Source organism: Cetorhinus maximus, chromosome 1 (assembly GCF_964194155.1).
Source record: "Cetorhinus maximus chromosome 1, sCetMax3.hap1.1, whole genome shotgun sequence".
Lineage (NCBI taxonomy): Eukaryota > Metazoa > Chordata > Chondrichthyes > Lamniformes > Cetorhinidae > Cetorhinus > Cetorhinus maximus.
In genome coordinates this window covers 233,498,204-233,516,335 of record NC_135879.1, presented here as the reverse complement: position 1 = coordinate 233,516,335, position 18,132 = coordinate 233,498,204, and the positions used below count along the sequence as shown (strand labels likewise).

The following is an 18,132-nucleotide window of genomic DNA, read 5'->3' as shown; positions in this document are numbered from 1 at the left end:
CTTACTAACAAAGCAACCCCACCCCCTCTGCCAACCTGCCTATCTTTTCGATAGGCTGTATGTCCTTGGATATTTAGCTTTTTCAGAAGAGACAAACAACTAGGCCGTACTAGATTTAACGATGAGTAAGGAACTGTGATTAGTTAGCAATCTGATGGTTAAGAAAATATTTGGGGAATAGTGACCCTAATGCGATTGAGGAGAAGCGAGTTATGCGCCAAGGTTTTAAATTAAAGTCTGGGACCAAACACAAAGCACCAACCGGCCTCAGCTGACCGATGTGCAGACACACAGCCTGCTGAGACACAAGAGATCCGGGACAAAACACATCCCAGGAAGGCCTGATCCAGGATGTGAGATGAAAAGCCTAATTATGGGACAGTTGGCCACAATGGCTGGTCTTGCCGTTGATGCCCGCATCCCATGAATGAATAAAATAAGTAAGGAGAGCTTCAAAGGGACGATAAATTAATTGCAGTAAACTGGGCTGTATTGTTAATGGACAAACCCTACAGACAAAGTGAGAAGTATTTGTTAGATTCAGAATTCATACATACCCCCAAATGGTTAAGCCTTCATCTTTGCTGTAAAGTAATCACGGTGAACAAATAAAATAAAAGACAGTATCAAGCTAAAAGAAATGCTTTACAGAAATGCAAGGAGTAACTTAAATCTAGAAGACTGGAAAAATTAAATAAAAAAAACAAAGATACAAAAATAGGAAGTGTCTGTGTAGCCTTCCAAAAGGCATTGGATCTAGTTCCTTACAGGCAATCATCAAAAATTAAAGCGCATGGAATTGACATAGTCATTTGATATAGGTTGGTATTCGGTCGTGCGTTAGGAAACAAAGTAGTGACAAAGAGAACATTCTCTGTGAGAAGCAGTTTTCTGCATGCATCTGTACTGAGGCCTCAGATTTTCACCAGAAATATTAATGGTTTAAATTAAGGAATAGAGCTTTGTAGGCCCAAGTTTACAGATAACAGTAGTTAGAAGGCATAGGAAGTTGCGAGGATGGAAGCAGGAAACTAAAGGCTTATGGACAGACTAAGTGTTTGGACAAAACTGGAAAGATGGTCTTCAATGTGGGTAAGTGTGAGGTCATTCAATCTGGATCCAAGAAAGAGCAATTAGAATATTTTCTCAAGGATAAGAGAGTAGGAACTGTAGAGGAGCAATGGGACTTAGTGCACTGGTGCAAAAGCAATCAAAGCCTAATGGAATGTTGGCCTCTATCTCGAGAGATTAGAATGCAATAGTGAGCAAATGATGCTGCATTTCTGGAGGTTAAGCCAGATCCCACCTGTAGTTTTGGGCAACTAAACTCAAGAGGATATATTGGCCTCTTGACTTCTTTAATCCTTTTGTGGAATGTCTAGGGCAACATTTATTGCCCATCCCTTATTGCTCTTGAGAAGCTGCAGTCCATGTGGTATAGGTACATCCACAGTGCTGTTAGGAAGGGAGTTTTGGCCCAGTGACAGTGAAGGAACGGCGATATAGTTCCAAGTTAGCATGGTGTGTGGCTTGGGGGGGAGCTTGCAGGTGGTGGTGTTACTATGCATTGTGCAGGTTCACCAGAACTAAACTAGGACTCCAAGGGTTAAATCATGAGGACACATTGCACAAACGTGGCTTGCATTACCGTGCAGTTAAAAGATTGAGGGGGCGATCTAATCTGGTATTTTTAATGACAAAATTATTCTTTAATGTAAATAGAGAGGAACAGTTTTTTCATGGGATAATACAGAACAAGGTAGCATGACGAAATATTGAGCTGGGACAGTTAGGAGTGATATCAGGAACTTTATTTTCCACACTAGCGAAAACCTGGAAAACACTTTCTGCAAGAAACAGTGGATTCTGGGACAGTTGAAATTTGCAAGACTGAGATCAAAAGAATTTTGTTAAAAGAAAGACTTCCATTCATAAAGAGCCTTTTGCAACTGCGGGATGACCCTAAGCACTTTGCAGCCAATGTAATACTTTGAAGTAAAGGTATGGTTGTAATATTAGCTAAGTGTATCACGGGAAATGCAGAAAAGATTGAGGAATGAAATTGAGGTGCAGATTAATCATGATGTCACAGAGTGCTGTATATATCTTGTCGAGGCTGAATGGCCTATGTTGCTATGTTCTTGTGTAAAATCACAGAAAATAATCTGATCTGAAAAAAACATTTAAAACATATAATCTTGGAAATTTGCATTAATTCAGTCAAACTGAAAAAGCAAAGTCAGATTAATGCTGCAAGATCTCCAATTCAGGAATACATGTCTTTTCTGTTCCTATTTTAGCATATATTATCCACATTAACACTGGTGCAATTGTTAAAATTACAGTCCAAAGCTACCATAACCCCATGGGTTGGATTACGGAAAATCAATGTTTCATATTGGTGCTGGGAAGACATGTCACCCTTCACAAACACATCACTGCAGTGGATGATGGAAGAGCCAAGTGATGCAGGATTCTGTGGTTATTTGGCAGAACCTAATTATGCTAGTTTGAAAGCAGCTACCTGCATCAACCCAGTGAATGGAAGTGTGTGTGAAAGACCAGGTAAGTGACATGACTTGAAATTGTTTGCTCAGTTTCCTAGAAGTATTGTAATTTGTTATGTTGCATCTTTAAGAGCAAGAATAAAGTTGATTAAAACATATGAAAGCTAAGTTTAGACATCATGACATGTTGGTAGACTGGCCACTTAGCAAGAAGCAGCTGAGTAACAAGATGCTGAACTGTGTGACCAAATTAATCAAGCAAGTAAGTTAGGTAAAATTGTGCTTAAACTGCTAAATACTCTAATTGTATTTATTAAATACTCTGCCCAGTTTTGATTACTGAGACCCAAGAGGGTATCCTTGCACTGGCATCTGCACATTGACAGGCCTAAAAGCTGACGTCCTGCAGAGCAGTAAGTTCTGAAGAACACCTGGAGAAATTGGGGCATTTCAATGTTTGAAAGAAGCAAGGATTGTATGGAAAATTGGCCTGGAAGTTCAAACTGCAATGGGAATCATCTGAAAGTATAATATAAATTGCAAACTTCGGAAGGTTCCGACTATCTTACAGGATTAGTTACCGAGAAAAGATTAAAATAATTAAAAGGTTAAAAGAATTAAAACCACTTCCAACTTCTGGGTAACTATAGTACTACCCACTACTCCCCCCCCGACCCCCCACAGGACTCCCCGCCCCCCATCGACCCCCCCCGATGGTAGCATCCAGCCACCCCACAGGACCACCTGATTTGCCCTCACCTCCCTCCAACTACCTTCCCCAACCCCCACCTAACCCCCTCCCCCCAATGACCATCCCCTTGCTGAAAACCCCCCTCCCACCCCTGCCCTTTGACCCCACGCCCACTGACTAATCGGACTCGCAAGCTACAGGCCATAATGTTACTTAAGTCATGATGTGTAGAAAAAAGGGCTTGGACTCAAATGATGCCAACAAGATTTTCATAAACGTGACCAACACTCGAAATGGATTTCCAGGTGGTTGATAAATGCTCTGGAATCATTTAAGAAGTTGTTGAATTCTGTGATTGGGATGAGAACAGGCTTGTTTTTCTGGTTTTTAAAAAAGTGCAGGTTACACTGGACATATTCTGCCTCAGACTTCCCTTTGTAGATTAGTCAAAGCAGAAGATGCTTGTTTTTAATTGAGACAGTCTTTTACTTGGATCCACTGCTTTTGGAATTCATTAGTTCAGCCAGATTTTAAAAGTAAAAAGAAACCAGGAAGTCAATTGCGTCGGTTTCAGCAGTTGCAAATCCAAATGAATTTATTGTGCAATTAATGGTCATGGACTTTTGGATATCCATTAATCCAACCTGAAACATGTGGGGAGATTTAGAATATAGAAAATGAAGGAGTGAATGTGAAGGTACTGGACCCCATATCTGGGAAGCTCGGGACGGGTGGTTTGCTGGATTTGCGGATTTTGGGTCCTAGGTTAGCATGTACAGTGCACTTATAATACATGCAATAAAATAAGAGAAATCAGGAATAAAAGGGTTTTATTTCCTTCTATTATTTTATTTTATTTTTTCATTTTATTAAATTTCATCTCAACCGAACAAGAGTGAACATCAGAAGGAATGCCTGGTGTACAGACACAGGCTGAGGAAGTTGAAGGTTTTATTTTGTAGACCCACATAGCGTGCTGCTCTATACTGAAGCTCTTCTGCTCCATTCCACCAATCAATCCCTCTGTAATGCTTATGCATCTGTCAATAGACTCTTTTTCCTGTTCGTCCAACGCACCATTCTCATCATCATCACCATTGCCCTCATTCTCTTCATTCTTGTTCATGACCATGTCGCATATTTCACTGTCTGAGAGCTGAAGGTGAACCTGAACATCATTGTTAACATTCAGACAATCGTCAACAGCTTCTTTGGCCAACAACTTGGCTTCAACACATGACAAACCTTTTGCACATGCCAGTAAATCTTCAACAACATTTTTCTCCTCAGATACACTGAAACCACGAAAATCACATTCAATTTCATCATTTTTCGGGAACATGGTAAATGGTCACAAGTTGTGCCACCCATTTATCAAAATATCTTGGGGCACATTGGCCCAGGCCTTTACAGCACTCCAGAGTGCATCTTTTACATTGGATTCTTTTTGGAATTTAGAATTTTGGAATTCAGAACTGAACCACAATGTAAGTTTAGTGAGTTTCAAACTGTAGGTGGTTTCAATGTTACCGAGTCAGGGGTTTGAAGTCAGATTTTTTTTCATTTGTGCTTGGGATGTAAGCATCACTGGTAAGGGCAGCATCTATTGCCCATCCAGTTGCACTTGAGAAGGTGGTGGTGAGCTACCTTCCTGACGACTGCAGTGCATCTGGTGTAGGTACACCTACAGTGCTATCAGGCAGGAACTAACATTAGGTTGATAACATTAGGTCTGGTCTGTGGGTCTCGTTTCTAGAGTCTTTTGCATGATAACCCATTTATTGGAATGCACCCAAGATCTGGTCTGTGCTGAAATTTCAAGCACTAGCTGTGGCCGGAGTCACATTGTGTGTGCCTCAAGCTTATTTTTTTTCCCCCTCACCTCATTTTCATGATTCTTAGGTATACTGTAGAACATAAAAAAAAAGAATTTGGAGCTTGAGTAGGCCTTTTGGCCCTTGAAGCATGCTCCGCTATTTACTGACCAATCTACGTCATATGTACCTCAGCAGCACTTTCCCATATCCCTTGATTCCCTTGGTATCCAAAATTCTACTGATCTTAGTCTTAAATATACTGAATGACTGAACATTCACAACTCTCTGAGGTAGAGAATTCCAAAGATTCACAATCCTCTGATAAAGGAATTTCTCATCTCAGCTGTAACTAGCTAATCCCTTATTCTGAGATTGTAACCCCTCGTTCTGGACTCCCCAGGCTGGACAAAGATCCTCGCAGCATCTACCCTACAAAGCCTCTTCAGAATTTTGTGTTTCAATTTTATGTTTATCTTTCAAACTCGGGGAGATATCAGCCTCACAGGCCACGTTCTCCTCCCAGGACAATCTCTCCTCATCCCAGGAATCAGTCTTGTGAACCTTTGTTGCAGTCGCTCCAAGGCAACTTTATCCTTCCGTTGGCAAGGAGGCCAAATAGCACAAAGTACTTCAGATGTGATTTCACCAAGGTTCCATACAGTTACAGTAAAATTTTACTCAGCACCCCAATCCCTTTGCAATAAAGGTTAATGTACCATTTGCTTTCCTAATTGATTGCATACCTGCATGTCAATTTGTGTGATTCTTGTACAAAATTACAAGAACACATGAGATTGGAGCAGGAGTAGACGATATGGCCCATTGAGCCTTCTCTGCCATTCAATGCGACCTTGGGCTTCAACTCCAATTCCCTGCGCACTCCCCACATGCTTTGGCAGGCCTGGCAGCATCTGTGGAGAGAGAAATAGAGTTAATGTTTTGAGTCCATGTGACTCTTCTTCCAAGGAAGAGGAGTCATATGGACTCGAAACGTTAACTCTTTCTCTCTCCGCAGATGCTGCTGGACCGGCTGCATTTTCCCAGCATTTTCTGTTTTTATTTCAGACTTCCAGCATCTGCAGTACTTTGCTTTTACCCCACGTGCCTTGATTCCCTGAAAAAGGAAAAATCAGTCTATTTCAGTCTTAAATGTATTCAACGATGGCACATCCACAACGGGAGGTGGTGGCATAGTGGTGTTGTCACTGGACCAATAATCCAGAGACCAAGAGAAAAACTCTGGGGACCCGGGTTCAAATTCCATCACGACAGATAGCGAAATTTGAATTAAATAAATATCTGGAATTAAAAGTCTGTAGATGACTATAAAACCATTGTTGATTGTCGTAAAAACCCCTCTGGTTCACTAATGTCCTTCAGGGAGTCTGCTGTCTTCACCTGGTCTGGCTCCACAGCAATGTGATTGACTCTTAAATGCTTTCTGAAATGACCTAGCAAGCCACTCAGTTGTATCAAAACAGCTAAAAACATGTCAAGAAGGAATGAATCTGGACGGATCACTCGGCATTGACCTAGGCACCAGAAATGACAATGGCAAACTCAGCCTTGTCGACCTTGCAAAGTCCTCCTTACTAACATCTGGGGGCTAGTGCCAAAATTGGGAGAGCTGTCCCACAGACTAGTCAAGCAACAGCCTGAGTAGTCATCCTCACGGAATCATACCTCTCAATGTCCTAGACATCACCATTGCCAGCAGGGGTGGTACAGTGATATACAGTCAGAGGGAGTTGCCTGAGAGTTCTCAACATCGACTCCGGACCCCATGAAGCCTGAAGGCATCAGGCCAAACATAGGCAAGGAACTTCCTGCTGATTATTACGTACTGTCCCCGCCTCAGCTGATGAATCAGCCCCATGTTGAACATCACTTGGCGGAAGCACTAAGAGCGGCAAGGGTGCAGAATGTACTCTGGGAGGCCTCGGTGTCCGCCACCAAGAGTGGCTTGGTAGTATCATGACAGCCCGAGCAGGCAGAGTGCGAAAGCATAAAGCTGCTAGACTGGGTCTCCAGCAGGTGGTGAGGGAACCAACAAGAGGGAAAAACACACTTGACCACACACTGACCACCCTGCCTGCTGCAGGTTCATCTATCCATGACAGCAACAGGAGGAGTGACCACCACACAGTCCTTGTGGAGACGAAATCCCATCTTCACACTGACCATACCCTTCACCATGTTGTGTGGCACCACCACTGCGAAATGGAATAGATTTTGGACAGATCTAACAACTCAAGACTAGCACTGTGGGCCATCAGCAGCCGTAGCAGAATTGTACTCAACGACAGTTAGTAACCTCATGGCCCGGCATATCCCCCTCTCTACCATTACCATCAAGCCAGGTGATCAACCCTGGTTCAATGAAGAGTGCAGGATGGCATGCCAGGAGCTGAACCAGGCATACCTAAAAATGAGGTGTCAACCTGGTGAAATGACAACACAGGACTACTTGCATGCCAAACAGCTTAAGCAACAAGTGATAGAGCTAGGTGATTCCACAACCAACGGATCTGATCTAAGCTCTGCAGTCCTGCCACTGGAGGAGGCGGCTCCACAAATATCCGCATCCTTAATGATGGGGGAGTCCAGCATATCAGTGCAAAAGATAAGGCTGAAGCATTTGCAACAATCTTCAGCCAGAAGTGCCAATTGGATGATCCATTCTGTCCTCCTCCGAAGGTCCCCAGCATTACAGATGCCAGTCTTCAGCCGATTTGATTTACTCCACATGATATCAAGAAACAGCTGAAGGCACTGGATTCTGCAAAGGCTATGGGGCCTTAAAATAATACGGCAATAATACCGAAGACTTGTTCTCCAGATCTTGTCATGCCCCTAGCCAATCTATTCTAGTGCAGCTACAACACTGGCATCTCCCCGGCAATGTGGAAAATTGCCTGTACACAAAAAGCAAGACAAATCCAACCCGTCCAATTACCGCCCCATCAGTCCACTCTCGATCATCTGTAATGGAAGGGTTCATCAACAGTGCCACCAAGTGGCACTTGCTGAGCAATAACCTGCTCACTGACACAGTTTGGATTCCGCCTGGGCCACTCAGCTCCTGACCTCATTACAGGCTTGGTTCAAATGCGGGCAAAAGAGCTGAACTCCCGAGGTGAGGTGAGAGTGACTGCCTTTGACATCAAGGCAGCATTTGACCAAGTGTGGCATCAAGGAGCCCTAGCAAAACTGGAGTCAATAGGAATCAGGGAGAAAACTCCGCTGGCTAGAGTCATACCTAGCACAAAAAAAGATGGTTGTGGTCTTTTGAGGGCAATCATCTCAGTTCCAGGACATCACTGCAGGAGTTCCTCAAGGTCGTGTCCTAGGACCAACCATCATCCGCTCCTCCTTCAATGGCCTCCCTTCCATCATATGATCAGAAGCGGGGATGTTTGCTGATGATTGATTGCATAATGTTCAACATAATTCGTGACTCCTCAGGTACTAAAGCAGCCCATGTCCAAACGCATCAAGACCTGGAAAATATCCTGGCTTGGGCTGGCAAGTGGCAAGCAACATTCACACCACACACATGCCAGGCAATGACCATCTCCAACAAGAGAGAATCTAGCCACCGCCTCTTGACATTCAATGCCATTACCATTGCTGAATCCCCCACTATCAACATCCTGGGGAATTAGCATTACCCAGAAACTGAATTGGACTAGCCATATAAATACTGTGGCTAGAAGAGGTGGTCAGAGGCTAAGAATCCTGCAATGAGTAACTCACCTCCTGACTCCCCAAAGCCTGTCCACCATCTACAAAGCACAAGTCAGGAGTGTGATGGAATACTCTCCACTTGCCTGGATGAGTGCAGCTCCCACAACACTCAAGAAGCTTGACACCATCCAGAACAAAGCAGCCTGCTTGATTGGCACCCCATCCACAAACATTCATTCCCTTCACCACTGACACACAGTGGCTGCAATGTGTACCATTTACAAGATGCACTGCAGGAACTCACCAAGGCCCCTTAGACAGCACATTCCAAACCCACGACCACTGCTTTCTAGAAGGACAAGGGCAACAGACGCATGGGAATAGCACCACCTACAAATTACTTTCCAATCCACATACCATCCTGACATTCCTGACATATCGCCATTCCTTCACTGTCACTGGGTCAAAATCCTGGAACTCCCTCTCTCTCAGCACTGTGGGCGTACCTACACCACATGTAATGCAGCGGTTCAAGAAGGCAACTCACCACCACCTTAAGGGCAATTAGGGATGGACTTTAAATGTTGGCTTACCCAGCAACGCCCACATCCCATGAATGAATAAAAGAAAGCCCCCGGAGCAGGGTATTCCAAAGATTCATAACACTTTGAGCGAAGAAATTTCTCCTCACGTCATTCCTAAATGATCGCCCGCTCATCCGAGACTGTGCTTCTGTGTTTTAGACTCTCTAACCAGTGGCAACACCCTCACTCTGTCTACCCTGTTCAGCCGCTTTAGAATCTTGTGTTTCAATGAGATCACTTCTTGTTCTTCTAGGCCTCTCATCTAGTGAACTAGGAGGCTGTACTGCCTCCAATGCTGGTATGTGCTTCCTTTAATATGGAGACCAAAGCTGCACACAGGCATTCCTGTTGTGGTCTCACCAAAGCCCCGTACAGGTGCTTCTGAATATCAGCATTTCCCAGTGTTTCACCATTTAAAGTTTCTGCTTTTCTATTTTTTCTTCTAAAGGGGATAACTTCAAACTTCTCCATCACTTATCGCATCTGCCATGGTCTTGTCTATTCACTAAACCTGTTTTTTTTTCCTTTCTGCCTTCTTGCGTCCTCCTCAGAGCTTGCTTTCCCACCTGGCTTTTTATTATCAGCAAACTTGGATATATTGTGCTTGGTCACCTCATCTAAATCATTGATATAGAGTGGAAATAGCTGAGGTGCAAGCAGTGACCCTTACAGTCCCCCACTGTAAGAGCCTACCAAATGGAAAATGTCTGCTTTATTCCTTCTCTGTTTTCTGTTTGTTAACCAGTGCTCAATCCATCTTAATATATATCCCCATGCACCCTAATTGTATATAATAACATCTTGTGTGGTAACTTATCGAATGCTTTTTGAACATTTGAATAGATCAACAACAATACAGACTTACATTTAAATAGCACCTTTAGCATAATAACATGCCCCAAAGTGTTTCACAGAGGCATTATGAAACACAATGGCCAGGATTTTCCCCTCGGCGATTTGGGGGCGAGGCCCGGTCGCTGAGGGGAAAATGATGCGGGATGACGTCGGGAGGAATCACCAACGTCATCCCGGGCCATTTAAATTTTTAGGAAGGCGGGTGGACAGTGAAATCAGCTATCCGCCCACCGACCTGTCAATGGCCAATTGAGGCCATTGACAGGCTAGTTAAAGTACTTAAAGACCTCCCCGGCCAATCTTAAGGCTGGCGGGCAGGCCAGGAGCCCCAGCGGGCTTCTGATTATTCATGAAACTTCATCCACTGGCGGGATGAAGTTTCATGTCCGTTTTGTACAAAAATAATAAAGTTTATCTGTTCTTTATTAACATGTCCCATCTCCTGTGACATTGTCACATGAGGGGGACATGTTAATTTTTAAATGTTTCTATTTTTAAAGTTTTTACCACTGTCAGTATTCTCCCTGAGACAGGATTTTGCCTCAGGGAGAAGTGCGCTCGCGCGAAAGATGGGGAATCCTCCACGCCTCGCACAGGAAGCGCATAGCGCTTCCCATTGGGGATGCCGCTGGGCGGGCCTTAATTGGCCCGCCCACTTAAAATGGCGGTGGGCCCCGTTTCAGTGGCGGGGTTCGGCTGCCCGCCCACCGCCAAGCCGGTGGGGTCCGCCTGCCATCCAAGGGCAAAATTCTGCCCAATGTCTCAGGTCTTGAATTTTTGCATGATAACCCATTTATTGGAATTTACCCAAGGTCTGGTGTGTGCTGAGATTTCAGGTACTAACTGTGACTAGGGTTGCATTATGTGCATTTTGTGTACCTCGAGGTTATTTTTTTCCCCTCATCTGTGTTTTCATGATGCTTAGGCATACTTTAGAACATAACCACGTAACGAGCCACATAAGGAGTCATTAGGGCAGAGAACTGAAAGCTTGGTCAAAGAGGTAGGTTTTAAACAGTGCCTCAAAGGAGAAAAGTGAGGTACAGAGGCGGAGAGTTTTAGGGAGGGAATTCCAGAGCTTAGGGTCCAGGCAACTGAAGGCATGGCCACCAATAGTGGAGCAATTAAAATCGCTGACACAAGACCAGAATTAGAGAAGTGCAGATACTTGAGGATTGTAGGACTGGAGGGTATATCAGAGGTAGGGAGGGGTTAGGCCATTTAGGGATTTGAAAACAAGGCTGAGAGTTTTAAAATAGAGGCATTGTTTAACCAGGAGCCAATGTAGGTCACTGAGCAAAGGGGCAATGGATGAACAGGACTCAAGTTTACAGGGGGGTAGAATGTGGGGGATCAGTCAGGAGTGTGAGAGAATAATCAAATTTGGAATTAATGAAGGCAACGGAAGAGCTGAAGTCATGTAATATTACGAAGTTGAAAATAGGTGATCTTAGTGAAGGCGTGGATATGTGGTTGTAAGCTCATTTTGGAGTGCAGTATGACACCGAAGTTGTGAACTGTCTGGTTCAAACCCAGACAGGAGCCAAGGAGAGAGGTGGAGTCAATGGTGAGTGAGCGGAGTTTGTGGTGGGCACTGAGGACAATTGCTGTGGTCTTCCCGATATTTCATTGGAGCAATTTTCTGCTCATTCATTAATATCAGACGTCGGATAAGCCATCTGACAAGCTGGAGACAGTGGAGTGATTGAGAGGCAATGGTGAGGTAAAGCTGGGTGTCATTGACATACATGTGGCAACTGACGTGCCTTTGGATGATGTCACTGAGAGGTAGCGCATAGATGAAAAATAGGAGTGGTCCAAGGATAGATCCTCGGGGTCGGGGGTGGCGGGGGGGGGGGGGGGGTTGACACGAGAGGTTATGGGAATGGGAAGAGAAGTCATTGATGGCCATTCCCTGGTTACGATAGATAGATAAGAATGGAATCAGGTGAATGCAGTCCAACCTGGCTCAACGGCGGTGGAGAGGCATTGGAGAAAGATGGCTCCAAGCAGGTGCACAGGATCCAGAAACAGAAAATGCTGGAAAATTCAGCAGGTCTAGCAGCATTTGTGGAAAGAGAGACGGTGTTAGTGTTTCGAGTCCATATGACCCTTCAGATTTCCCTGTTTCAGATTTCCAGCATCTGCTGTATTTTGCTTTTATCTAGGTGCACAGGTTCCCCCTTATCCACTTGCTGGTTACAACCTCAAAAATGTCTTGACAGATTTGTCAAGCTGTAGTTTTATCTATTCCAGATCTATTTTCTGAAAAAGGAAGTTACAGTTTTAACTGACTTTTTTTAAAAAAAAGAAAATTTGAAGAATTCTGTCAACTGACATTTTGGGTATGTCACGTTTTTATAAAACAATTTCTACTAAATGTCAAGATACGTCAGCACGTACTTGCTGAAAATGTCACAAAGCAATTTCAATGACTGAAAGACAGTGAAATTGCAGGGCTCTACTTGGTAGGTTTCTGCACAGAATGTGATGGGAATGGCTTTCAAAGTTTGAGTACGTGAACACTTTCTTGAGAGAAAAGGGAACTTGGCACAGAAGCAGGAAATTATAGACTGGTCAGATTTCTGCCTGACAGGTTGGTTTGAGCAATGAATTAATGTACGCATGAATTAAGTTTTCAAATACAAAGTCACAGTGTGCAGTATAAATTTTCTGTCACTGCAGTTTTTAGTTTGATTTGTGCAGGTTTTATTAAAGGAATTCCACTGGACATGGGGAGAAATGGCAATGGAATTGAAAGCTGATGAAGGCCTAACGTGCGAGACACCTTCTGTGTGATGTACTGTTGTCATTATTAACCTAAATCAAAAGGCATTATTTAATGCTGGACCAGGAAAATGCTTCATATTTTTCTTTAGCAAAAGATAAAAATGACAAAGTCAGAACCTGTGAACAACTAGGATGATGGAAATAAAAGCATTGAAGGTGAAGTGAGAGTGACTGCCCTTGGCATCAAGGCAACATTTGACTGAGTGTGACATCAAGGAGCCCTAGCAAAACTGGAGTCAATGGCAATCAGGGGGAAAACTCCCCACTGGTTGGAGTCATACCTGGCACAAAGGAAGATAATTGTGGTCGTTGGTGGTCAATCATCTCAGTCCCAGGACCTCACTGCAGGAGTCCCTCAGGGTAGTCCTAGGCCCTACCAGCTTCAGCTGCTTCATCAATGACCTCCTTTCCATCATAAGGTCAGAAGTGTGGATGTTTGCTGATGTTTGCACAGCATTCAGCACCATTTGTGACTCCTCAGATACTGAAGTAGTCCATGACCAAATGCAGCAAGGCCTGGACAATATCCAGACTTGGGCTGACAAGTGGCAAGTAACATTCCTACCGCACAAGTGCCAGGCAATGACCATCTCCAAAAGAGAGAATCTAACCCACAACCCTTGACATTCAATGGCATTACCATCACTGAATCCCCCACTATCAACATCCTGGGGGGGTTACCATTGACCAAAAACTGAACTGGACTAAATGTTATGGCTAGAAGAGGAGGTCAGAGGCTAAGAATCCTGCAGCGAGTAACTCAACTTCTGACTCCCCAAAGCTTGTCCACTTCCTACAAGCCACAAGTCAGGAGTATGATGGCATGCTCTCCTCTTGCCTGGATGAATGCAGCTCCAACAACACTCAAGAAGCTTGAGACCATCCAGGACAAAGTAACCCATTTAATTGGCACCCATCCACAAATATTCATTTCCTCCACTGCTGATGCACAGTGATAACATTGTGTGCCATCTACAAGATGCACTGTAGGAACTCACCAAAGCTTCTTAGCTAGCACTTTCCAAACCCACAACCACTACCATCTAGCAGAATCAGGGCAGCAGACACATGGGTACGCCACCACCTGGAAGTTACCCTCCAAGCCACTCACCATCCTGACTTGGAAATATATCACTGTCCTTGCATTGTCGCTGGGTCCAAATCCTGGAACTCCCTCCCTAATGGCACTCCCTCCCTAATGGCTGACATCTGTCCATGTCTTCTCAGAATACAGGTTTGGATTAAAAACAAACTTCCTTCAGTGTGGAAGAAATCAGTGACAGATGCTGTTGAACAATTTATCTACTTTAAAAGCCCTTTAGATCTTGTCATTGTGATCCAAGACAAATATAATTTTTATTTTCTTGTCACCTCTCCCACTCTTCCCACATTAAAGCAAGCAAGTCTGAGCAGAATAATATTGCCAGGAGATATTGAATTTACTTGAACCTCCTTTCCAGTTAAAGTTGATCCTAGATCATCTGTTTTGGCCCTCAGATAGAAGAAATGGATGTTCATTCTGAAAATCTGATAGTGAATTACTCTCAGCTTGAAATCTCTCAGTTGAGTTTTGGGCTCCTGAAGGCTGAAAGGTTTGAGATCTCTAGAAATGTTGATGCAGAGAATAATGGGGATTTCAGAATAATACTATAGGAATATCTGACACAGCTAAATGGCTTTCTAAATTGGAAAAATAAATCTCGTTTATAACTGGCAAATGAACATTGTGATGAGCTTGCACCCTGAAAAAAGCTCTTAATTTAAGTTTTAAAACGAAGTGGTCTCCCAAGGCATGGTTTACAGATTGTGAATTGGCTTTTTCCAGTGCTTAGCTTATGATCAGAAACATGGTGGATTTTAGACACAATTGTTCATGTTTACTGCTTTGTAAAACATTGCAGTGCAATGTAGTTAATTTAGCAGATACTGGCTTGGGGGCGGAAAAGGGAGATTTTGGAAAAGTTTGAGAAAATAACATTTTTCAGTTTACGTTGCTGCCAAGAATTTTAGCAATGGAATTGAGGTTTATTCTGATCATCCTTCAGCTGGAGGAAGATGCATCAAAGTGAAATAAGGGCAGGAAATTAAAGCGTCATTGAAATCAGTGTTATCTTTTCCATTCATAGCAAACCACAGTGCAAAGCAGTGCCGCACACCTTGTGCACTGAGGATAACCTGCGGTGAGTGCACCAGTGGCAACTCTGAGTGTATGTGGTGTAGTAACATGAAGCACTGTGTGGACGCAAATGCATATGTGCCTTCCTTTCCATTTGGCCAGTGTATGGAGTGGTACACCAAGAATAGCTGTCAACGTGAGTAAAAATTAATTTCCTTTCTGCCTTACCATTGTTTGTGGTTCTTGCCACATATTCCTCTACTTTGAGTTTGATGATTTCTAATTGTGATCAACTTGAAGCTGCTTGTTTTTCTAGGTGGACTTTTTAAATCTTCATTAAAGCTCTCTCGAAATTTACTTATCATTGCCATGCTAAGGAATTTTATTTGCTTAAATACTGTTTTAATGTGTTTTATATACGCCAAAATAATGTGAAAATATTTGCTCTATACCAAGAACAATTCCAACTTCTCTAGCCTCTCCACAAAATTGACGTTGTTCATCCCTGGTGGCATTTTGGTAAACCTCTGCATCAATTCCAAGGCTTGCATTTAATCTTAATATCTCAATATATCAATGCATACTCTCCATTTTACAAAACAACAACATTCCCCTTCTCATTCTTTGAATTCACTGCCCCAAAATGTTGCTCCTCAGCATAATAGTTGGTGGCTTTTTATGTCATAATGAACCTATAAGTGGATCTTACTTCTCTTTTGATCCGCAAGCATATTTTTTTGCCCTCTTTCCAAATAAATGACACCGTAACCCAAGAATCATAAGGAATACCGTTGCTGTGTACACTGGCTATTGGAATGCAACATATCTCACCATGTGTTTATAGACTGAAAACTGGATAGCCCTTTTAGCTAATCAAGACACAGGCCTCAAAAGAACAATTGGTTGTCTTCACGTGAATTAACTGAATGAAGTTATCAGAGAGAGCTTTTCTCTACCTAACTTAGGTGTTAGACATTATTTTGTTTGTCAGTCTCGTATTGCATTCTATACCATTTAACATTTCCAGCTCATTACTGCAAGTTACAAACATGCTTACTGACGTTTTTCCTCCCTCTCTGATGCTGGTTTAATGCCTCACATGCTGATCCTGGCTATTTTGTGGAAAATTAAAAATCATTTAACATAGGTCAGACCTGTTTTACCACCCTAGTCAGGCAAGAAGTCTCTTTCATTGTCCTATTTTGTGGTAATTGCGCAGGTTTTATTGTTGTTCTTTCCGTCATCCTTAGTTGAACTTCTGTGCCTCCTTTTCTCTACCTTGATTATCATGCTTCAAAGCTTTCTTTCTGTGCATGCTCAAAACACCCCACCTTGTAAAGGTAATTTGCATGTAGACCTGAAGGTGAGTAACTTGTATCCCTCATGGCTGCCATCACTGTTGTTCCCATTAAAGATAAAAATTCCCTGAATTCTGCATTATAGTGATGGGCCTCAGAAGCCAAGGAATGCTATGTGGTGCCCTGATAATATAATATAGATTTTGAACCCCTTTATCCCAGTTTCAGGCTTTATTTCATTGCAGCTGACCTTAACTAGGCAGCATTGTCTGAGCACAGACTTTCAATTTAAGTAGTTAATTGTGTAATTTTATAATGGAAACAAATATGTTCTTGACAGATTAGATATTTAAGTGTTTAAATTATATTTCTGCATGTTACACACCACCAAAGTTAACAATGTCCAATTATCACAATTATACATGTAATCAAAGATGCAGTAAGGGAGTTCTGGCAAGCAAATTTCATATAAGTAGGTTTTAATGTAGCCTCAGAAGTGGCTTTGTTTACCACTGCATCGCTTTTTTTTGAAGGGTGATGCATTGGGAGATTATTTTGATTTTTAAAGAGTTTGGCACTGTGGATTTTTTTTTTCTGCTGTGTTAATTTTGTGCTCAAGGTCAATGATGTCTTTGCTGAAATGTGTCTCTAATGTGGGCACCCAGTGTCATCACCATGTGCTTCCACGCAATGGTTGGATTGAAGTTTTAGAGAGCTAATGACGTACTTCAGCTCAAACACAAAGATATCTATTGCATCATTTCCATTTATCACACATGCATATTGTGGCCATTTCTGGTGAGACTACCAGTTTAATGACAAACTCTGGCAGTTTTGTGCAGTGTTTTCATACCCACGCGTTTCATGGAGGACTCTTGCAGCAAGGCAGCAAATAGACGATGGAATAAAAGTCCCCTATGTCAAAGGTGAAAAGCCAGTGTCAAACGACTGAACTACCTATATGCCCCATGAAATTAAAAAGCTGACTTAGTGTCAAAGGAAACCAGATGGATAAACCTGTACAGTTTGACTTTGGTTAACAGTTCAAATCTTTTTAAAATAGGTAATGTCATAAACATTGGTTGGCCATTTCAAATTTTCATATTTATTTAATGTAAACAATACTGGAGGCAATCAAAACTGTTACCTAGCTGCTTGCCTACCTCTCTCATTCTTTATTTGTATATTATCACTGCTAGTTGGAGGAAATATGAAAGTAATAATTGGATACTTCCTGTTACGATGTGAGAGTTTCTTCACTGTCAAAAATGAGAGCCTTAGTAATGGGAAATAAGTTGATCCTTGGTGGCAGTTCATCGGCAAGGCAGGCCCGCCGTACTTTATTTCATATTTGATTGACAGCTGGCTTGGCCTATTAATGGCATATAGATGGGTAGAAATGTCACAGGTAGCTGTAGTTCTTGCTCACTCAGCTCCACAGATAACTTTGCAACATAGGTAGGATGGCCTCAGGTGTATAGACATTGGGAAACAACCAGGATTCTGGTTAAACTCCGGAAGTACCCCTGCATATACTTGGTATTGAAGAACTGATTCTTGCATTCTAAATTCTGTGGCCTAAATGATGTGGGCTTATGGTGTGAATTGCTCCACTCCATAAGAGTGAAGACGCGGTGGGCCAAGTGGCCTATTTCTGTACCGTAAACTTTCTATGATTCTAGTAGTTTTCCCAGCACCTTTTTCTTAGTGATGGTGATTGTTTTAAGTTTGTCCTTTCTGTTCACCTCTTGGTTTTCAAGTATCTTTGGGAAGTTTTCCAAGTCTTC

The 18,132-nt window shown here is 42.8% G+C and overlaps 1 protein-coding gene across 1 annotated transcript in view; it reads left to right on the top strand.

Moving 5' to 3' along the window:
- atrn (attractin) overlaps positions 1 to 18,132 on the top strand; it is a 364,031-nt gene that overhangs the window by 168,889 nt on the left and 177,010 nt on the right. The window contains exons 16-17 of the mRNA XM_078554529.1: positions 2,346 to 2,565; positions 15,058 to 15,243. Coding sequence (XP_078410655.1) covers positions 2,346 to 2,565; positions 15,058 to 15,243 — 406 coding nt within the window. The remainder of the gene's footprint in view (positions 1 to 2,345; positions 2,566 to 15,057; positions 15,244 to 18,132) is intronic.